General features: G+C 40.3%; 1 protein-coding gene across 16 annotated transcripts in view; it reads right to left on the bottom strand.

The window, feature by feature from the left end:
• wnk1b (WNK lysine deficient protein kinase 1b) overlaps positions 1 to 23983 on the bottom strand; it is a 92144-nt gene that overhangs the window by 25730 nt on the left and 42431 nt on the right. For 9 of the 16 annotated variants that reach the window (XM_051392186.1, XM_051392173.1, XM_051392176.1 and 6 more), the window contains exons 4-15: positions 19384 to 19604; positions 17779 to 17936; positions 12984 to 13072; positions 12148 to 12287; positions 11753 to 11832; positions 11302 to 11589; positions 10945 to 11014; positions 10003 to 10196; positions 7636 to 7941; positions 4357 to 5799; positions 1535 to 1627; positions 553 to 627 (exon numbers count right to left, since the gene is read on the bottom strand). In XM_051392186.1, the coding sequence (XP_051248146.1) occupies positions 553 to 627; positions 1535 to 1627; positions 4357 to 5799; positions 7636 to 7941; positions 10003 to 10196; positions 10945 to 11014; positions 11302 to 11589; positions 11753 to 11832; positions 12148 to 12287; positions 12984 to 13072; positions 17779 to 17936; positions 19384 to 19604 (3157 nt within the window). The remainder of the gene's footprint in view (positions 1 to 552; positions 628 to 1534; positions 1628 to 4356; positions 5800 to 7635; positions 7942 to 10002; positions 10197 to 10944; positions 11015 to 11301; positions 11590 to 11752; positions 11833 to 12147; positions 12288 to 12983; positions 13073 to 17778; positions 17937 to 19383; positions 19605 to 23983) is intronic. The other 7 variants (XM_051392175.1, XM_051392179.1, XM_051392174.1 and 4 more) reach the window with 6 other exon arrangements.

Here is a 23983-nt window from a genome sequence, read left to right as displayed (position 1 = left end):
ATGCCGTTGAGAGAGACAGAAAAAAGGAAGGGAAACAGAAGAAATAAAGAGTATACAGTGAAAAAAGAAGAGCAAAACATGCAATAATAACACACAGACCAAGAACGACATTGAATGTGAAATTGGATTGTTTTTGTCAACATGACTTACTCAGTGGCTAAGTGACATATTAAATATATATATTTAATAATGACTAGCTGATAATAACTGCCTGTGAGTCAGTCAGGTGGGTAGATAACTGAATTGAAAAAAAATATAAAAAATCCAATCATATGACCTCGGAGTGGCACACGGTTTGTAAGCAGTGTATGTGTTTGTCAGCTATTTCCCCACGCTGTAAGTGCTTCAGTGTATGAATACATCCACAGTTGAGCGTGTATGGGAAACAACGATAACAGAGAGCTCTTTGGAACCCCGAGGTGTGTTTATTAGATTGGCTTCAGCTTAGATATTACCATAGCAGTGTCAGCCTCTGTGCGTTAGGAATGTGTTTATGAAGTATTGTGTTGCATACACATATTTCAACTTGTGGTGCCACAGTACTTTACGTACCTGTGCAGATGCCTGCGGCAGAGATGTGTGCGTGGGGCTCTGAACTGACGTAATACTCTGATTGCCTGAAACAACCTGGACGCACAGAGAGAGTAAAGGAAGAGCGTGAGACAGAGAGAGAGAGTAGTGTGAGAGGAAAGAAGAGAGGAAATGACTAAATCATAAATGTAAACATTTACATTAACGCTAGTATTCTTTTTAGGTACTTTTGTTAGCTTGCACAGTCATGTCCTGTGTATAATAACCTGGATAAACTCAATTCCCAGTTATGAGAAACCAAAATGACATGGAAAATACCAGCAGGAAATGTATCTCAACAAAATTAATCATCAGTCATTATTCAGTTATATATTATCTCTTTTATTGTTAATTTCCTGTTTTGTTGTTAGCTAATATAACAATCCACAGAAAGTTACAGGAACCATGTGACTGCACGCTTTCAAAATAACTGTTAGCATATAAAAAAATATTAAGTAAAATGTGAATACAATATTAAGGTTTCGAAGACAACTCTTATGTAAACATGGGGTGTAATTATGGGAGGGAATGGCTGTTGTGCTTCTTCAAATAATAAAACATCATACATTCCCTCTTCTTCTGACAAGAATCATTTGATCTCCGATTAACATCCAATTTCATGCTCAATCAAATCAGTTTAGGGCTGCAATTAGTTCCTAACAGCAGTTTGTGCTGGGGGCAAACAGTTCTTCAGAAAGACTGTGCTATTACTGCAGGCAAGGTGCCAGCTCCGTGGGAGTGGTTACCTTGAAGCAAAAGCAACAACTTCAAAGAGAACATATGCGCCATTACTGAATAAGCACAAAAATAGGCTTATTTTTTGTATTTTATCTTTATGGGGATGGGGTATTAAAAGTGTAAGAAAAAGTGATAAAATTACAGAGGAGAAGAGTAAAATAAGTTTGGATGTATAAAATGACTTCAATTTTGGGGTTACTTCAGTTAGTTTTTCAAGTTGTCTAACCTGTTGAGAGGTCCCAGGAGGAGCTGGTTGGGTGGTGGCAGGGACCAGAGGGGGTCCTGGAGAGGGCTGGGAGGTGGGAGCCTGAACTTGCTGCTGAGAAACAGATTTATAGAAAGACAGAAAGAAAGATGGACAGGAGAGGAAGAGATGCAATGTCGTGGGATATAAAAAGGATGGAGGATGGAGGTGAGAAATCAAGAGATTGGCAACAAGGAGAGAGAGAAAACAAGAAATAATCAGAACATGTTTGTAGCTTGTGGACCAGAAACTGTACATGAGTGCAAACACAAGGTACTTCTGCTGTTCGCTAGTGATCCGTTTTTGAGTCTAGATTTTCTTCTTGTGTATGCACACATGCACAGAGACAACACATAAGCACATGGATCTATACGGCAACAGATGTATGCACACCAATACCTACTGTATGCATATACATATATACACAGCTTGTAGTGTAACAATACAGGCACAGTACCGGGGTTAGGCAGGGGGGTAAGTACAGGGGTTTTCTTAACATGCAGGTCAGACCCTATGTGATTGGTAGTGATAAGTCAATGAAGCACAGAGTAGAAGCTGGTATACTGACACCAAACACGAAAATTAATTATTGAACTTAAATTTAAACAAATCACAGCGGTTTTCCATAAAATATCCTAACACAGGCTTCAACCTTTCATCTTTTACATTGGGACCAAGATACAATAAGTCCAACTCTAACACCATAATCAGGAACAGGTAAAGTAAAACCCAAAGCTTGAAACTGCAATATGGGTCATGTTTAGTTGTATGTGTTTGATGGCAGATTGCTGGAGCTTGCAACATAGCCTGATACAATCTTGTTCCAAGTCAAATATACTGTGAGTTTAGGTTTTTGAGATTCCATCCTAACACTGTATGAACTGTCCTTTGTTGGGCTGAAAATCGGCTAACAAAAAACCCATGAAAATGATTTTTAAAAAGACTCCTTAAAGAAAGTCTAATTGAAATGTCTTTTCTTTTCCAGTCAAGTTAAACTTTGGAATTATTTGCAAATTAGATTTTCAATACAGTCTAGTGAGCATCAACCCAAACAGGGCTGTATCTTTCCTTCCCGAAACCTTCGAATAATCTACAGTACTACAGGACAACCGCATACAGACAATTATTATCTCTCTATTGACTGAACCCTTAGAAGGCTGTTTGCAACGTTCTACTTGTCATGAAGCCCACCCACACGAAGTGCGGTAGGAGCTTACACAAGTACGTTGCACCAGACACGCGGCTACCTACCTTTTGTTCTAACATCATAGGCAGTCACGTAAACACAATAACGAATTTCACAGCACAGATATCTATCTAATAAAATTAAATGTATAGAAAGATAGAGAACTTAAGATAAAGGGACATGAAAGAAAAACACAGATAATGACAGTAAACAAAGTTTGAAGAAATGAGAAGAAAGACCAATGATCGGAAGTGGTTCAAAGTAAACAACGAAGAAAGTAAAGGTGACACTGATAATATCAGCATTCTAAGGGTTTAATGATTTTGAACTGTGACCTTTGAACCTTGTGTAGGAAGTTGATTTCCAGTCTGGGCAGGAAATGACAACACAATATGCGATTATAAAGAACTGACTTAAAGCCAAGATCTTTAGCAAGTACAACACAAAACAGCAGAAAGAATCTAAAATATACAAATGAAATATCTATCTGCATGGTTACATTGCTCTCTTTGTCTAAGCCCCCTTGGTTTTGTTGTATGTTTCTGTGTGTTTGTCCGTACAAATCGACAAAGTTCCTGCCACTTTATCATACTTCAATGATTTTTACATGATTCATAATATACTATTCAATGTGCAGTTATTTGTACGTATACGATGCTCAGCATCTGAGGTAGTTAATGTTGTCTTAAGACCGGACTTTGGATTTGTACGAGCAAAAATTCAAGTATACCGCACATACAGTATACCCCCACAAACACACATTTCTCATATACATTCATATATGAACATACAGACAAAATATTACTTACTGATATTGACAAAATAAATCAAATACACAACATAAACACAGAAAGGAAGGGGACTTAGACTTTTTTCTTATAAAGCTTGTACACCAGAGTTTGTCTCAAAGACTACCTTCTGAACGTTGCAATACAATACTGACTCTTATGTTGAAACCAAATGTTTCTGTTTTTGGCGGTTCCCAGATGTGGTGTGTGTCATGGCCCCATAAATCCTATAAGTGCCGCTGACTGAAGCTCTTGACTAACATTTTTCTACAAATTCCTCTATAAGCAAACACTGTCAGAGAATGAATAATGTGAGACATTTTGAAGGCAGACCATGAGACTCACTCTGTAGTGTTGATGTGACTGGAGGGGATTAAAATCACAACCAAAGACTACATGATGACAAGTAAGCATCAGCTGGGGCTCCTGGGTCGGTAGGGTAAAAAAAACAAAACAGGGATTGGTATAACGACTTCTGGGTCAAATTACTATTATGTGTTAATTCAGTTGCTTTTCATAGAATGATTCACTTTACTTAATGGATTACGCCATTTTCTACTTACACTAAACAATACGTTTGTTACAGATTGGCACAAGGCTGTGAAAAATGAATGTATTCATTGCCTTCCCAATATATATGAAATTCTTAGTCTGTGAAATATTGACAAATTGCAGTCAAACAAGAAATTAAGAGCATAGACTACCATAATGTAGCAATTATGATATATCAGCAGCTGGTTGTGGATCTTTGCTAAAAAAGCAACTCATATAATTTCAACTAGTAATTGACCCAGAGGTCTAGGGGTGTTTTTAAGGTCTAAACTCAGTACCAGAGTGGGGTTAGCGGCCTGCATGGCCAGCAATGACTCATGGTATGTCATATCGGGTTGGGCTGGTACCACCCCGCCATGCCTGGCCCAGGCACTCTGGATCAGAGACTCCAGCTGAGTTGATGATGCTCCCCCAAGAGGGAGCTCAGAGGATGGAGTGGGAGGGAGAAAGCTCTGCATGGAGGGTGGATGTCCCTGGGGATCAATGGGAAACACTCCGCAGGATGATTCGTAGAGCGCAGCGGAGGATGAGTGAGGGATGGACTGAGCAGCTGAGGAGTCAAATGGAGGGAGAAGAGGTGGGGGAGGAGGTGACTGAAACTCCCCGGCGTCGGAGGAGGCCAAAGAGTCACTGGAAGGTTCAGGGCTTCTGTCTTTTATGGTTAAACCTGTGTGGTGAAGAAGAAGACTTCCTGGAGGCAAGGGCAGCTCGGGACTGACATACGAGTACAGCTCTTCTGTCACCGGTTGGAGACGGCTGTACGTGCCTGAACCACCTGATCCAGTTCCAGTGTTATCCTCCAGAGGGAGGTCCATGGAGCTCCTTCGAGCCCGGAAAAGTCTGGATGCCAAGAGGCCTGGGTCCCCAGCAGCAGCTGCGGCGGCGGCAGCTGCGGCTAAATGGAACTCAAACACACTTCCAGTTGGTGGCGGAGCATCAGCCATTACTGGAGGTGCAGAAATAGGGAAAGCAGAAGGGGAAGCATGCTGTGGTGGAGGATAGCATCCATCAGATGATGAAGAAGGAACAGAACCACCAATGGGTGCACTCATGGGAGGTAAGGGTGGAGGGATCGGGCTGTGTGCACTCATTCTTTGCATGATGTGTGGGTGCAAGAACCCAGGTTGAGGTGGAGGAACAGGATCAAAACCCAAACTAGCAGCTGCAGCTGCTGCTTGCCTCTGCTGATGGAAACTCAAGTGGCCAAGCTGGTGTGCAGTCATTGGGTATCCTCCATATGCCATGGCTTCATAATGGTCCAATAAGGCAGCTTGATTTAGACTTAATCTCCTCACTGCTTCCTCATGCTCTGCTCTCATATCTTTGTAGCTGTACATACTTGGGTCAGATTGTCCTGGGTGATGCAGCGGCTCCCCAACACCAAGTCTTTGAGCAGCTGCTGCAAAACCGGGATTTACCATGAAGAGAGAGGGGGTCTCAACTCCCTCCATCCCAGAAAAGGGATGCAGGCTGCTCCCATAGCGAGTGTAGGCAGGCTGGAAGTGTCGGGTATGTGCCTCGAGAATGGACGTGCTCTTGCGTCTCTGGGTGTTGTAGGCCTTAGGAGGCCCAGTGGGAGGAGGTGAGAAGGAAATGGGCCGCTCAGGGATGGAGGGAAAGAAAATAGTAGTGGGGTCTGGGAGAGCTGAGAGGGGGATGCTCCCTCCTCCTCCTCCTCCTCCTCCTGCTCCTCCACTGTAGTGGTGCGGCATTGAATGCTGCTGCGACAATGAGATACAATGGATTTAAGAATGAGACTCAGAGAATGCAAAAGAGAACACCAGCAGGCCGACATGAAATGGAGAAAACAGTGTGTTAAAGAGCATAATTTTAGGACAATACCAAGAGAAAAAAAAGGACATATATTCTCTTGACACACTAGAAACAAAATGATGTGGTTAAGATAAGACAGAACAACACTTAACAGCTGTATTAAAGGAGTGATGAGATAAAGAGAACAGGTAATGTAAAGACGCAAAGCTGCAGTAAAACAGACAGACAGACCAAATAACAGACTGTTACAGCACAAAGACAAGCAGACAAAGAAAAGACAACACAGTAAAAGTGGGAGACACAGTGCGAGCTCACAAGTAGACACGTAGTGGGATAGTAAATACAAAGAGAAGAAAGGCTGGATCCAAGCTCGATAATATCCTGAGGTATCTGCACTCAGGAAAACTAAACTGTCTTTTATTACAGAGTTTCTCTCTGCAAAATGTTGACCTTCTAACCAAGTGGTGGCAAAATGTAACTTCAAATTGAGATATACAGAACACAGAATAACTTTGATCAAGTAAATAGATAATCTGTAAATTTTACGACAAATTCTATTGAGGAGTTTTGGTTGTGGCCTATGTTTGCATCATAAATTGTGTTATATCAATTTTTTCCAAGAATGGATACCAGGAACCAGGAATTTTCACTGGCTAATACCAATTTTTAGGGGTCAAGAGGACTTTATGATGTGATGCTGATTTTTTTTAACTATCTAGACTAGACTATCTATGTTTTCCATGTTGTCTTCACTTCTAAAGTAAAAAAAACACCCTGGTGGCCTAAGGGTTAGGGCGCTGAACACGAGACAAAACTTTAGTTGCATGTCACTCACCATCTCTCTACTGTCAGCTGTCTAATAGGGACATATAATGCCCAAAATATCATAAAACCACTACAATAACTTTTGCTGTCAAATGAGCGGTTTTCCTGATGGCAGATGCATTTGATATTAGACATTTGTATCATAGCGCAAAGTTAACGCTGAAGCCAGTCAATCTGTATGTGATATGAACACATGGTGGTCTGACAGAGGGAGGAAGAGAGAGTTAAAGAGAGTTGGGTGGCTAGAATGACTCACAGCTGTGTCTGAAAGCAAATTAAGTTTGAACAGTCTGAGGTCACACTAATTGACTTACTAAAGATAAAGGTGCCATCTAAAATGCCTTGAATACAGATTATACATGTAGCTTTTATTATACTGACTTAATATTGTAAGATTAGATTTCAAGGCAACATTCCGCATTGGCTTAGACAGCACAATTTAAACCTCCTTGCTACATAGTTAGCTCAGCTCTCATTACAGTACACTTTATCAATGTGTTAACTATGAAGAGGATGGATACTGTATACATATCAATATTCAGTCAAGGAGACTGGGAAGGCTGCAGTGGTACTAAACTACTTCAATATTTTCTTCAAGGTCTTGAACTTTCAATTAATTAGCCAATATATTGCATTGTTCTGGCTCCATGTGGTTATTTACTTGGCTCTACATAGAAACTAAGTTGTACAAAGCTGTGACAAAAAACTGTGCACCATCAGCATGAGTAGTACAAGCTGTTTCATTAGCAATCCTGTCATCCAGCAGTTAGAACAAATTACTGGTATTTGTTAAGTACACTGACTTTTGGGCATTCTTCTGTAATTACAAAAACATGTTTTAGTAGTTAAATCTACTTTCAGACATGTGTGTGGCCCATATCCCTCATCTTTCTCTCTTTCCCTTACCCTCTAGTGCCCACCACCACTGTGGCCCCTGGGAATTAAGATTGTGCACCTACAGGGGTGGAGAACAGGGCAGGTAGGCTGGCCCTCCGCTGCCTGGCCCTGGGCACAGAGGAGGCAGAGTGTAGGGGTAGGACTGTCTCCAGGGCCTTGGAGAGGCGCCCAGCGAATGTGTCTCTCTCAGCTGCGAGAGGCATGCAGGGGGAGGTGGTGGCGTAGGATGATGAGAAGGACAAGTCTGGAGGAGGGGTGGAGGGCTGCCTTGGAGGAACAGCCAGGGGTGGAGGAGCATGGGAAAAAGAGTAGGAGGAGGGGGGGACGCAAATAGACATGCTACGACATCGACGGCGACGCAGTGCAGGCTGTAGGCCAGGGAGGGGTGATGGAAGAAGGTGGGACCGACATGAAAAACAAACAAAGAAATTAAAACACAAAAAAAATTACAAACAGCAGTAAAATTAAAACAAAACCACAGAACACATGCATAGACACAAAATCAATTATATGATGAAAAAGTTACCAAATAAATAATGATACTATGTCATGGTTTTACATTAAAAAAATACATTGAATTGTTATTTCCATAATTAGAACTTACATAAATAAATAATAAAACCAATAATATCACAGCCCCTACATGAAGTAACTGTTCCAGCTGCAATTTTCTAAATAGGGTGAAGCCTTTCCATGTTCTCCATCAAACTGTTAAGAACTTATAACACAAATAGCACAATGACAAAATAAAAATACAACTTGTGAACAAATACAGTAAAAAAAAACAAACAAATGAAATAGGAAGAAACAGAAAAAAGTAAAGTCAATTTAAAACAAAATAAAAAACAAATCAACACAATCTTAAATAAAAGGAAAGAATGATTATTCAAGATATTCAATAAAGTAGTTACTTAATAAGATAAACAAGTCTACGCAGAGTCCACTGATTCCATGAAATTACCTTATAAGGATAAGGATTTATAAGGATAAAAGTCTACTGAGAAAAGTTACTTCAAAGAAGCAAGACTTAAAAATAAGCCAAAACCATCATTCAATTATCCAATCAATCAGCCTACAAACTGAATGATCATCCAGTTGGACAATAAATCCGTCAGTGTAAGTGCCGGTAAACTGGAAGTCAAAAGGTCACCAGATGGAAAAGTCTTGGGTGGGAAATTAAACAAGAAATGCTCACCTCTCCATTAGCATGTACTTATAAGGTGCCCTTGAGTAAGGAATGCGATTCATCTACTGTTGTAACTGCTAAAAGGTCAACAATTGAGCAAACATCCCCTGAGTGAGTAAAGTAAAAAATTACGGGCCATAAAAAAAAGGTCAAACCTATAAGAAAACTCTTATATTGTAGCACTGAACATGCTTTTAGTTGTCTAGTTTAGTTTCGAAGAATTGAACATTTACTGACATCAAGATCTTATTCCTGAGTTTGAATGCACTTATTGTAAGTTGCTTTGGACAAACGTGTGCCAGATGTTATAAAGAGTTCGGTCTAGACCTGCTCTATTTGAAAAGTGTCCTGAGATAACTTCTGTTATGAATTGGCGCTATACAAATAAAATTGAATTGAATTGAATTGAATTGAATAGAATAGAAGACTTTAATGTAATGTAAATAAACAATGACGTGTGGAGTTTCATCTACAAATGTATCTCTAATATGCATTATAGAAAGAAAATCTGATCTTGCATCATTCCTGAATAAGATGTTTCTGCATGAACAAAGCATGGGCGAGGAGTTGATGTGTTAACAAGCACATATTCCCAACTTGATGTATAAAGCAAGCTTAAAAATATGAAAACATGAAAAGAAATATACAACACAACAACTGAAACAAAAAGAATACTAACTGAATAAACAACAGATGAGGGAGCGTTACAAAAAATGAGGATGTACAGAACGAGGAGGATTGAGGGAGAGAGAAAAAAAGGCAGAGAGAAAGAGGGATGCGTGATATCTGGTAGGCTGAGGAAAGAGTGACTTACAGATGAAATACAACAGAAAATGAATGGTTCGCTGGCAAACTATAAAAGCAAAGTGGTTGACTGACTACCTGGGATCTGCTGCCAGCTTACTGAGAATAGACTGACAGATATCAGATGGTGTTGTTAACTGACTGATCTGTCTAAATCAAGCAAATTCCTTCTGGTACTCCTCTTCTTCTTGTGGGAGGTGAATAAAAAACCCACCAACAACACGCTCTTGTGTAAATACCAGCAAATTCACCAACACCGCAAACTTCATTCCAACTCATTTAACCAAAAACACAATGCAGCGCTCACTTCAAACTGAGCGGTCATTTTCAGCACACCTGTGAGCTACCAGCACCACTCACAGATGTGTTAAACACGACCTCGGCCCTCATACGTGCACGTGATTCCTACGCGAGTAATTTGGATGACGTCCCCACTCACCATTTGTTGCGGCTGCTGGGCGTAGCCCGGGTGCTGCTGCGGGGTAGCAGAGGGGGTGGAAGGGTAGGGGGTTTGGGGCTGGGAAGGGGTTTGGCTGGAGGGGGGGCAGCTGTACGACATGGTCAGCTGACCCAGGTGGGGGGAGTCTGAGGAGAATACTGAGGAACCCTGGCCGCTGTCCAGACCTCCTTCAGCTGAGAGAGAGAAACAAAAAGAGGAGGGTAATCCTTTGTCCTGTCTCCCTTATTCTACCACCCCTACTGCAGTCTAACAAATCCCATTTTAAAGTGATGACTCTAACAGAAGCTCACAATCAAGTAATTATTTACCAAAAACGAAAGTAATTTCCTCGCTTGATTGAAAGACTGCGTCGGCCACAGGGGAGCACACGTTGTTTATAAAGGACACAACAACTTCAACGGCATACAATTACAGGAAGGAAGAATTCATATTTCCAGTGAGTTTTTAGTTTACAACAGGATGACTGTAAACTGTAGCAACAATAGCAGCCCCTGGTTTACAGGAAGACAATGACAATATGATACTGGAATAACTCTCTCGACATATTATGATGATGGGTGTCACCCCAGCAAATATTTTGTTAGATGTGCGCAGTAATGTGTCACATGTTTTCAGAGATGGATGAGCTGGAACAAAGTTCTGACCAATATGTGAGAGATGCTTAACATATGAGTATGTTTTTTTAAATAGGAGTAAGGTTTTCATTAACCAAACATTAGCCGTAACAATGGAATTAATCTAAGATATTATTAATGTATGCATACAAACATATTGTCATAAGTGAGGCCCATGGTGTTGAGAAATTAAAGTGTTCAAGGACCTTAGCAGGCTAAAACAAATAAAGTGAAAACAGAAAATATGCGAGTGACGATGCAGTGATATCGATTGTATTTACTATTTGTGGTTTACGTGTTGTCTTACATGCGTGTGAAATGCCGGTCTGCTGATAGTGAAGCTGCTGTTGCTCCACCTCTGTCTCCTCTACCTCTGCCTGCGGGCAAAGAAACACAAGCCACGGTCAAACTAAAGAAAAAGTAACAAGACATAAAAACCTCACATTTTTATGTTACAGAATACAAAATTCTACAACCAGTTAAGGACCATGTGGACTGCCAGGTGGAAACGGCAGTCAACATAAATCACAAAATGATACATAAACAGTGAAAATGTATTGTGTGATAAATGCACAAAAAAACAGTCTTATTTACTCCTGATCAATGTTACAAATAACAATAATAATAATTAAAACTATGCTCACTAGCTTACTGTTTAACAAACCTGTGTGTGTGATGTTTTGAGTGCCTCTTGTTGTTGTTGCTGCTGTTGCTGCTGCTGTTGTTGCTGTTGTTGTTGTTGTTGTTGCTGCTGTTGTTGCTGTTGTTGTTGTTGTTGTTGTTGTTGTTGTTGCTGCTGCTGCAGCTGTTGTTCAATCTCCAGTTTTCTCTTCTCCTGTTCCTCTCGTACCAGCTGTCTCTGCTCTCTTTTCCTCCGGATCAGAGACACGCGGTCCTTGATTGCCTTGGCCATGGTCTTATGGTCACCCTCAGCAACGTAGCCAGACTCAACCTGGGGAGTTAGGTGAAGTCACACAGGTACTCTTTTAAAGAAAAATGACCCCATTTTCTTACCTCTGTCCATCCAATATCCTTTTCTTCAGTCTATTCTCTCTTTCCTAAATCCATTACTTCCTCCCACCACTTGTACCACCATCTGTCATCATTGTGCATACCATTTCCTGGGCCACATCTTCAGGGACGTCCTTGTTCAGGTCAAAGGAGAACTCGATGGCTTCGTTGTCTTTGTATTTGCCTGCAAATGAGTTACAAATGGCCGGTCAGGCAGCTGCCCTTCTGTTGTCTTTAGTTAAAATCTATGGTGTAAATATGTTAATGGTTATATACCAAAATAAGCACTTGGATTTTTCAGTAGTTAAATATTATAATATCAGCAGCAACGTGTAGAAAAGCTGCTATCTGCTACTATTTGGTTAGAAGTATGTGTTTATGGGTTATTTTACAATGGCTCTGAATAGGGCTTCGACTTAGGCTTAACAAAATATTCCTGTTACAATTTTTCAAGATATAAAAACATTTTAATTCAATGGAAAATTAAATTACTCCTTGCCTTTGAGCTTCTTGACGTCTTCTATCCTCAGCCAGAGTTTGATGGCAATCATTTCCCCATCATCCTCCTCTGCCAGTTCAACCCTGACCCCCGTGTCTTCCTGGAAGAACGCATGGTTCAACAGGATCTTTATAGCATACCTAGAAGAACCAGAGACACAAAACAGATTTATATCAAAATAGACTTATTTCTTGATAGTTCTTGATACCAATTTGTTCAAGACCAGCGACGCCTTGTGAGCTGGTCTATAATAAGCTAATAAGACAGACATGGCATTTCATTTATCTGATAGGAATCACAACATGTTGACAACATTTAGTCTCGTGACAGCCTTCCACATATATTTCACATTGTGTCATTTAGTTGGCTGGGACCTTCTTATGGTTCAGAAAAAGAAAAAAAAACAATCAGATGACTATTCTTCACCAAGAGACGAAGGAATTTGGAAGGAACTATAAGCAGTGGGAGTATGTAAAGAAAAACAAGAGAGTAGAAGAAATGAACAACATTTAGCTTCAGTTAGATTTCTATAAAAGTAGACAAGAGGGTAATTGTGAATGTGGGCAAAGAGAGACAGAAGACTTCTTATTTCTTAACATAGAGGTTGTGAATCAGAACAGGATTAGAGGTTGAGGTCACACAGATACTCCGCTACACTCAATAATGTTTGCCCAGTATTGTTTGCTATCAAACACACGGTGTAGTGGTGATATTGTGATCTGTTTTAAGTAAGAGACTGAATGCAAATGTCTATTCCACAAAGTTATCATGGAGAGTTCATATCACATAAAAAAAAAAGATAACACTAAATATGTATGTATGTGTATGTGTCTCACCTCTCATCCTTGTTGGTTCGGATGCAGCCCTCTATAATTTCCTTCACCTCAGGAATGGCTACCTTGTCAAAACTGCCAGGCTTCACTCCCTGCACACACAAAAAGAAGAGCAGTGAAGGCGAGGAACCCTTAAGAGAAAGACACACACACACACACACACACACACAGACACACAGACACACAGACACACAGACACACAGACACACACGCATTTGGGGGAAGACTAAAACCCATTTGTGGTCTTTCTCACTAATATATACCGGTACCCCTAGATTGCCATCTTTTAAACAAACTGTACATGTGCTGGTACATTCATTCTCTGAGTCTCTTAATTAAGCCACTTCCAAAATAAAGATCTATGCTTGCATGCTAGTTTTTTTTTTTTTTTAGCCTCTGTGTGTAATATAGCATAAAATTATTCTTTGGAATATAGAAAACAGGTCTGTCTGAAATATGAAACAAATTAGAAAGTGTCAAAAGACTTAACTGCAAAATCCCTATTATATACTGCAGGATTAAAGGATACTAATTAAATTAAACTGAATTACTGGGAAATACCCATAATGTAATTCAAATTGATGAGCCATGCAAATAGAGCATTTTGCTGTAACAATGTTGTATGAAGGTTAAACATTTGACAGGAGTGGTCCTACAGTAAGAGAGGCTGCGCAGGGTTAATTCCCTGATGGAGCGAGATTTCCTCTCAAGAATAAATAATGAAATGCAGCCATTCAGAGCCAATTAAGACAACTAGAGCCCAGTTTGATGGATGACACTAATAAAAGGAATCAGTAGGGACCCATTCTGAACTTTGTCAGTGAAAAAAAGGCACCTGTAAGGGCCGAATATTAGGAAAAAGAAACACTGTTTGCAGTAGAAAAAAACAACTGGATCCAGAAAAAAGTAAACAGATAAAAGCCGACATATCCTACAGCATAATGCAGTACAATGAAATGCTCAGTGAATGTTAAACCAAGGGCAAAATTGCCATAGTTACAGACTTTTAACTAAGAACAAGGAACCTCTAAAGGACCATCACAGTTTTTTAGGTTCACCATTCAGAGGCCAAACACTGAACAGAAATTCAGCTACACAGCTCGCCAGAAGGCATCTTAATGACCAGCTCATTTCGTTCAAACACTGCCAATGGAGGAACAAAATAGAGAGAGAAGCAAAGACAAGCACAAGGGAGCTGAACTTAAACAACAAAAGAAAAGGAAATACTACATTCTATGTCAGTCATACACCTGTAAGGAGGATGCTAGACTGTATAATATGTCATGTAATCAGTTAAATGCATTTGGTTGTTCTGTGTAAAATACAGAACAGCGCCCACTTGAAATGCAATTATTAACAGATTACAGGCTGGTGTATCTCACAGATAAACATATCCCCAAGTCACACATAATATGTTAAACACAAATGCACAACCTAACTCACAAAGATGAGTGCAGATTGGAAGGAAGAATAAACTCACAAAACACTCAAGTTTACAAGATGGAGGAAGAACAAGAGAAAGCCAAAAGACAGTTGACTGAGGTTTAAGATGAATCAAATAAAGGGTAAATAACTTACCAAGAAGGTACTGAAACAAGTAGACTGTTTGAGAGATGTCTTGGAAATAGTTCTGGACAACTGACAGGCAGAGAGACGGACTGCTGACTGTTTATCTCGACCTTTTTGCACCAATAAATGACCACCTCCTTCTGCTCTTTTCCTCTAGCCCCGTCTTCCCTTCCTCCTTTCTTTTTTTTACTCTGTTGGCCTGTTGCTGTCCTGCAACCCCCCAGTTCACCATTACATAAAATCCCCCCATCTCTCTCTCTCTCTTTCTCACACACTCACACTCACACACACACACACACACACACACACACACACACACACACACACACACACACACACACACACACACACACACACACACACACACACACACACACACACACACACACACACACACTTCCAGGGCCAAACAAAGTTAGGACTTACAGAGGAAGTAATGGTATTAAGTCTGACAGAAGAAGGGAGGATGGAGGAGAGATTTCAGTTTAACAAGGCTGATTGGAGGTAAGGAATGTTCCATGAAGTACATCAACAGCACTGTATGTCAAGGTACTATATGATGAGCCGTAACATATATTCTCCACAACCCCTGCTGCCTTACAGCCCTCCAACCCTTGAATGAGGTATTACAATGTTACTGTGGGCGCTTTTTATGATATTGAGCATGAGCAAATATCAAGAATGAGATATTGATGTGTATTTTCATTTCTTATTTTTAGATATTTTTATTCTGCAACCCCTTTTAAGGACCCAACCATCAATTTATTTAGGAATCAATGTATTAAGCATCAGTTTCTTTGGGTCCAACTGACAGATCAGGCAGCAAATACAATTTAAGATTGATAAGAGAGTCTGGTATCAGTAAGGAGATGCCCAAGATGAAAAGAAAATTACATGGCGATGTCCAGAAATGGCACAAGAGTCAAAAAAGGCAGAAGTTACTGCCAAAACTTCCTGAAAGACACATTCTGTTAGTGACCTGCAACCGGTCTTAATAAACTTAATGGACCATCTACAATAAACTGCAGGTGAAAAGAGGCTACAGTTGAAAACAGTTGAACACATCAGGGGTTAACTGAGGTTTCTAACTTCGTAAGGACTGACAAAAAGAGAAATGGAGGGTGGGAAGCTGTAAGGATGGATTAGGCAGTGAAATGAAAGGAAGCAGGTGACTGGGGCACCCTGGGGTTGTCACAAGGTTATGTGTGTGTGTGTGTGTGTGTGTGCATGTGTATGTGTGTGTGTGTGTGTGTGTGTGTGTGTGTGTGTGTGTGTGTGTGTGTGTGTGTGTGTGTGTGTGTGTGTGCGTGTGTGTGTGTGTGTGTGTGTGTGCGCATGTGTGTGAGCATAACAAATACAGACAACTGAACTAGGTTGTTTGAGTACATGTCCTGCTGACTGACTAAAAAGAAACATAAAGCCCTCTCAATTTCAGTGTATGAGATTACGGCTATTAAATTCAAACTCTAACACACTAACAACAGTTGTGAACCCAAAGGCTGAGGTCGCAGCGATAATCAAATACAGTGTGATCAAATTGGGGATGTGAAAAGGGGAGGGAAAGTGAGGCATAGAGCCAGACGGACATATGGATTGAAATATACTGTCGGAATTTATTCTGCACATGAAGCTTCTTAAATTAAATTGAGAGATTCAGAGACAGGGACTTTTCTCTCTCAGTGGCGGTTAGAGACAGCGAGGCAAATCTTAATCCAAATCCCTTCCATTTGAATTTGCCTGTCAGATAGTGCGGATGGCCACCGAAAGCATTTTTATCAATTCTATTACTGAGCTGAAAATTTTCACTGAAACTGAATATACATTAAAGCATATAATATATTAATAATATAAGAAATAAACCTGACATTTGTAAATACTAATCACAAGTGCTCTTGCAGCCTTTGTCTGACTATAATTATCTAAACAAGAAAATGAAACAGTTTCATTTTTGGTATACACATTAAAAAAAACCTTTCACTGCTGCCAATGTGTTTTAAGTTACCAGTAAATTTTAAAAGGTAGACTTCACTAGAAGCAGTTGTTTTAGCTGAAGGGGGTGTTGCACTCCATAAGCTATAAACAGCACTGTATTTCCGTAGTATTACCAGCCGAATATTTAGGGATAATGGTGGTACAGTAATCCTCCTTTAGTTTGAAATCTCATTGCAAAAATAACTCAGTAAAATTGTCCCTGCATGGTTGCGCTGGTGCTTCGTTAAAAATACAAAAATATTGAATGTTTCCAATAAAAGCTTGAACTGAATTGAAATAAAAGATAAGACAGACAGATGCAGATAGAACAGAGTGATAATGGAAGGGCTAGAGGTGGACAGAGGGAGAAAGAGAGATATTTCTAGTAAATTCCTTCCGTCCATTAAACATCACTGTCAGCCTGCACAAAGCTGAACTCAGTCCCGTGAGGAAAGGAGGCAGACAGCTCTCATCTGTGTATGTGTGTGTGTATGTGTGTCTGTGTGTGTGTGTGTGTGTTGAGGTGATGACCTCAGCAGCACTCAACTTAAAACAGCCTCTGATTGCATCTGTTGTCCTCTCTGTCTGTCTCTGTCTTTCTTTCCTCCCCTCAGCCAACTGTCATCTACATTTTAGCAAATGTTACAAAAACTAAAAGTGAATTAAGGACATTTAAATCAGACCTGGTTTTGTCTGTCAATTTCTGATACCGTTTTAAGAGGTTGTGTTTTCCTTTTTTCCTCATTTCAAGCCATGTAGAAAAAAAATAATCTCTGAGGAGCTGTGTGGAAGTGTCACACTCAAGGCCAACTCATCATCAGTCTTTGAGGTAACATTTGTTCTGACTCGATATGATTGGTGTTGCTCATTAGTGGTGGAGAAGAAAATGCAGCCAAACAGTGTCTTCCTATTGTGCAACTGTTACTTTTGCAAGATGGAGCAAGGGAGGGAGGTGAGGAAGGAGGGAGAGTAAGCGAAAAAAACTAATCAGAGCGAAAACATAGTCATATGACTGGATCTCCTGCAGCTCATGCCAAACTTATTAATACAGTCAGTAAACAAGTATGGGGGGAGTGGCAGACAGAGCCGGATAAAGGAGAATGGAGATTAGAGACTAAAGAAAAAAGACAAACAAGGCTGTTAGATAGAACACATAAATGTCACTCCACAGTCTACCATCATTCACAGCTGAGGCAGTAAAAAGAAATAGTTTCACTCTTCCTGCCACACCCACACTGTACAGGAAATGCAGACTTACACTAGTGACCCGCCGGTAGATCTGGGCAGCGTTTTGACATTCAGAGTAGGGGTACTCTGAGGTGGCCATCTCCAGCATGCACATCCCGAAGGCGTATACGTCTACAGATTCATCGTACTTCTCCTCATACATCTCTGGAGCCATGAACTCCGGGGTTCCTGATGAAAAGGATAGGACAAACAAACTATTACATTGCGCTGGGAATTTTGATTTCTCAGTCATCAATAGTCTTAAAGAGAGAGGTGTAAGACAATATAGAAAGATATCGTAATGCAATATTTTGTTTTGTGATTTTGTATCTAATCTCAAACACACAAACAATCCGTTTTTGTGTTTAAATCCCCAACAGCTAGATATCAGTGTTGTAAACATTATAGTGATCAATTCAAATGCAGATCCTACTGTTTGGTTGCATAAAAAAGGTACATTTATTTAAACTTAGATTTTATGCATGTCGGTGTGTTTTTCTAAAATTTGATTTTCAACATCATGATATATCTCCTTAGTTACAGTATTGCGATATATATCGAAATATATAAAACCGTAACCCATGTATCGTGATAAGTATCGCCAGATTCTTGCCAATACTTGCTATGTAATTAAGTTTTTTAGTAAAACTGTAGATCTGTAGTGTAATATTGCATATCATCATTGCTCCAGAAGCAACGAACATGTTGGCGGGTTTTTTTTTTCCAGTTGGGTGAATATATGTAAACCTGCTCGGTGCATTTCTTACACAAACAATAACTGCCACTGATCAGAGTTTGGCAAATATTACATGTCTCATTTAATCTTGTAATCAAATCTAGTAGATTTAAATCTTTAAAAAATCCCTTAACACAGCTGGAAATTTTAACTTACATTTACTGTTGTGTGTGTTTATGCACATTCATGCATATGTGTGTGTGTGTGTGTGTGTGTGTGTGTGTGTGTGTGTGTGTGTGTGTGTGTGTGTGTGTTTACGGATTTCTGCAAGTGTCCAAATACTTGAGGTCTGTCTAAATTACTACAAAGCAGCTGTGAGATTTACAAAGCATACCATTCTTGCCTCAAATGCATGAGAATATGTGCATTTGTGTATGTGTGTGAGAATATGTGTGAATACCAGAATAACTGTGGTCAACTGCCCTCTCCACTCCACTTTAATTTGTGTGTATTAAGTGTGTATTCAATGCAGGGTGTGTGTTTGTAGTGTATGTTTGATGTGTGTGTGTGCAGCCATCACATTTGCAGACAGCTTAATCCTAGCTTACTAGCAGACTAACTGGTGTACATTTCACTTTGCAAATACCTGCGGTTCGCTTTTATAACCCGACATTTTAGAAGCAGTAAAATTAATCTACAGTAGGCGTGCATTGTGGTGCAGAATGTGTCTGTGTTCACATCCTTGCTTATATGCGACAGCGTGTGTGGACGTGTGTGTGTAAAGTGGCTATTGTTATGGCAAACGCTCATAAATTATGTCAGTTGTGTCAAAAATCTCTCTCTCCACCTTTGCAAGTCTCAACATTTCAAACTAACTTTACATCCGACTGCACAGGTATATGTTCATGCAAGAGATAAGGAATGTGTGTCTTCAGTGGCTGTGAACATGTATTTTCCTACCTATGACACTCTTAGCAAAGGAGGCCCTCTTTAATGTAGCCAAACCCAGGTCCCCTATCTTCACTGAGCCTGTAGGCCCCGTGATGAAGATGTTGTCACATTTCAAGTCCCTGTGAATGATGGGCGGGGCTCGGGTGTGCAGGAAGTGAAGGCCTTTGAGGATCTGTCTGCACCATGACCGCAGAACCTTGATTTTCATCACCTTGAAACGCTTCAGGTAGCTGCAGGACAACAACAAAGAATAATAATAATCACACATCATTCAACAAAGCAAGATAAAATGTACAAAAATGCACAGAGAGCAGCAGGTTCCACCTTCAAGTTGCCCGTGTTTCCTCTTTGAAAGTTACCAGTTAAAAAAAAACACACAAAACAAAGCTGACCTACTATGCATCTCATATAATACATACATACATAATTAGTGCGGATGAGGGGAATGACTCTTCTGAACTGTTCTGAATGTACTCCACTAGTATTATTGCAGGACACTGAAAAACCATCCATAGGGGAATTAATTATTCCAAGGCAAGGCATCGAGAGTCAGATGATAGCCGGATAAGAGCAACAGAAACACGGATAATGCTTCAATTAAAGATGAAAGCTTACACAACCAAAGTGGATTACTGTCAGACAATTCCAGCTTAAAGAGGTGCATCATAAATACTCACGCAAACATGAATGTGCACACACAAACACACACTGACAGACATTCTGGTGTCTGCATGTTAGAGAATAATAGTTGCAAAGTCAATGAACAGAGCTTTGTGTTTGTTCAGCAGAACTGAGAAAATGATTTAGATTGATATGTGTTCATTTATTTTACCTTATAAAAGGTTATTCTCTTAAAGAGTGAGTCATTTAACAATTTTTTTGTCATTTTTACACCACATAAAGCAAAAATATCCTATCACAACATTGTGTAAATGTTGCAAATTGTTAGTATGTTTTAATGAACTGTAGCCTGCAAATGCACATCATCAGAGACTTTTTAGTGTGGCTTGAAAGTGGGAGTTGTCCATCGTCTTTGAGTTATGAGAGTCTGGAACCTAAACCAGCATACACTGTGTGGAAGCCCTTTGACAAGCTGCCAGGTCATCACTGAGCTAACACACATCCACACCTGTGGGTGCCCTGGAGTCTCTAGTCCACCTGGTTTATATGCCTTTGGAATGTGGGTGGACACACAACAGGATTACAGGGACACCAGGACAGGAATCTTACTGTTTTATTCCAATTAGCTACAGAACAGTATATCCAGATTAGACATCTCTTTCACTTTTAGTCAAATAATAAATAATAATTATACAACGAAAAGGCTTCTGTCAAAATGACTCTTCATGAGCTTTGAGAACTCATTCAAAATTTGACTGTCTCTTGATTACTTGATTTAAAATCAATGTTTGAATTCAAAGCAGTATTTCCTATTTTCTATTATCAGCTGGGGACACTGTCGGTCTGTCTCTCCTCAGCTCTTTAGCTAAATTCAAGTACAGAGTGAAGAATGTTGCGTCAATTGTTCCACAACTCTCACAAATCTTTTGGCGTTTTTCAATTCTGCTAGTACTTTCACCGTTCAACTTTCACTGCATCGCAGCAGGCAGTATAATCTGATTTGAGCTAAGTTATTTGTTGAAGCACTTCGTAAGGCTCAAACTGATCTCATCTTTGATCTATTTACTGCAATTAATTCAATGTCCAAGCTCAAATTAAATCTTCCCATGGTCCTGGCGAATAACTGGCAGCTGACTGAACTGCACAGTGACCCTACAAAGAATACTGTCATCTCCACCAGTGCTCTAACAATGCAGCAAGAAAGGGGGAAATTGTCAGCTATATATATAAAAAAATAAAAATAAATAGAAAGTAATGCCCAGCAACCGTCATGTTGTTAGAAAACGGTGTATTGTATTTATATCACAAGGTATGGGCTGGGTCCAGACGCAGGCCGAGGTCCGGGCTTTGAGCAACTCTGTACTACAGCATACCTAAAAGTATGTTCTTCTAATGGTTAGTAAAACTCTGTAAATCTTTAAATGAGGAATCGTCTCTTACATGGGTTCTCACTATTTCTATAGTAGTTACACAGAAGAATTCAATTAGACCAAAATATCTGGGTGGGTTCACATATTTTCATAGAGAGTTTGCCTTAAAGGCACAGAACACATTAACAGACTGAAAATAATCTGTTGGGGGCCTCTTATGTGAATATACCCCCAAAATGCACATCTATAGAACAAAAAGACCTTTCAAAGCCTCTCCCTCATCCTCACATCCACCCAAATCCTATCCCATCCCTCTCTAACTCTTGCTACTCTTTCTACTTCCCTTTACCTACCCACCCTTCACCTCTCTCTCTCTCTCTCTCTCTCTCTCTCTCTCTCTCTCTCTCTCTCTCTCTCTCTCATCCACTTTCTTAACCTCCCTTTTCTGAAGTCAGAACAGTGTTGACGGAAAAGTTCAACCCTGTGGCATGCAGTGCTGGAGTGACACTGCACAAAGCATCTCTCCCCCACACACACACACACAATCACTCAACCATGCTCTCTTTTCAACACACATATAGAGAAATATGCAGATATATATGTATGTACAGTACATATAGAGTACACATGCATAGATGAACAGATACACATTCATACCAGACCGACATGTACAATAGCAGCAGCACAAACACATGCCTCTCTGCCTCTTTCTCTGTTTCTCACACACAGACATGCACACGGACAGGGACAGACATAGATAAGGGGCCTCTAATACCCTGAACCCTCTCTGGTCAGTATTTCCATCCTCACCATCTCCCCCCTTCGCTATCAGTCCTCCCCTCTCATCATCTCTCTTTCTTTTTCCACCACCTCAGCGTACAACAGTCCCTTCTCCTTTCTGAGTCTCCATCTGGATGATGGCCAAATGCCTGTGCAGCTGTTAATCCTGTTCATATATGTACATGAATGCAGTACACATAACTTAAAAAACATACATGTATGTGAGAGAAATTTAATCCCAAGCATATATTATATAGAGCTTAAAAGAGTTGATTATTTTATTAGTTAACTGAAAAAAGTTTTCTTAAGGCAAAAATGCCAAAAAAAAGTTTGGTTTTCTGATGTTATTCAACTAAATGTTTACTTGAAACTTTAGTAGAGCAAAACAAGATGAAGACAGTATAATATTCCCCCATTATCATACTTTGAGGCACACTTGCCCTGCTTAACATTAGCTTTTGCATTCTGGTCTCATATCTGAATATTTAAATCCCTCTAGTATAATTCCTAGAAACCTTTTAATAATACATATTTCCTGCTTTCCCCTGCTTTCCCCTTCTTTAGACTTACTTCCTCTACCTGTTATGTGTGAAACATGCTGGAAAGACACAGGATGGAGAGAGTCTGATCAGCCTCTGCATTTGTTAACTGATTTATGAAGCTTTTTCAGTCCAGTGGAGGGCGCTACTGTCCTTGTCAGTACTGTGCTGCTGGATTAATACTCTCACTCTGTGGTCACAGGTGGTTCATTGGTTTGCCAGTGACTCTGCCTAGCTGCCTTTAAACTGGATATATAGTTATTTATTCATCTACTGTTCTGACCACTTGTGCGTCTACCTACCTCTTTAGCCAACTGTCTCACTACCATCTATTCAGACTGTCTCTCTCTTTCCATCACTCTGCGTAAAACTAACTGTATATCTGATCATCGACCTCTCCCGTCTGTCTGCCCCCCCGCCCCTTTGGTCTCTCCCTCTGTCTGTCCCTCTGTCAGGAATGAGAGGAATCTGCAGCAGAAGCAGCAGCTGGCAGGTGGGCCAGTGTCCCACGATGCACTGCATAGGGCACGCCGTGCGCCACACGCCCCACATTTAGCCTTTTATTGTGTCAGGAGCTCAACAATCACATTCGCATTCACAGACACACATCTAATCTATACAGGCTGGTGTGCAGTCATAGCATGGACAATGACAGCCACAGATGCATCAATTCACCACAGTGAAGTTTGGGAACGGGGGGGCGAGAGACTAAGAGGAGAGACTGACAGACGCCCCTGTTATTGACATACTAAACATATATGTACAGTTTGTCAAACACACAGAAAGGAGTCTCCCCATGATTCCTGAACTTTGAGCCTTGTTTTTGACAAACATCACAGGCTTACATAGGGCACATGACAACACTAGAAACATTGGACACTAATGAGTCGACACACCGCTGACCCACAACAACTGCACTGCATAAATCCTGCTGGATGCGAGCACTCGAGGCCATTGAACAGTTGAAAATTGAGGAAAAATTGCATGCTGGGGTTTGACAGGAATGAGGATGACACGGGCGTGAGAGTGTCGTTTTTGCATTGAAAAAAAAAACTGGAGATGAGTCATCATCGGTAATGACAGGGCTCTTCAGCAAAGGGGAAACGAGGTGGTTATGTGTGTGCATGCGTTTGTGCATGTACCCTGCATACAGTGGTGCACATGATGAAACCTGAACAATTTTGCCAATGTGGTGAGTCTTTTTTCCCCAATGCGAATAAGGTATTAGCCAGATCCTATTTTTGTGTTTATATTCAAAATGGTTAGCTGTGACTAAGTGTTTTATACCTTTCAGTCACA

The sequence above is a fragment of the Dicentrarchus labrax genome, unplaced genomic scaffold, assembly GCF_905237075.1.
Source record: "Dicentrarchus labrax unplaced genomic scaffold, dlabrax2021, whole genome shotgun sequence".
Taxonomy (NCBI): domain Eukaryota; kingdom Metazoa; phylum Chordata; class Actinopteri; family Moronidae; genus Dicentrarchus; species Dicentrarchus labrax.
The sequence above is the reverse complement of the archived record's forward strand: the minus strand, read 5'-3'. Positions and strand labels throughout refer to the sequence as shown.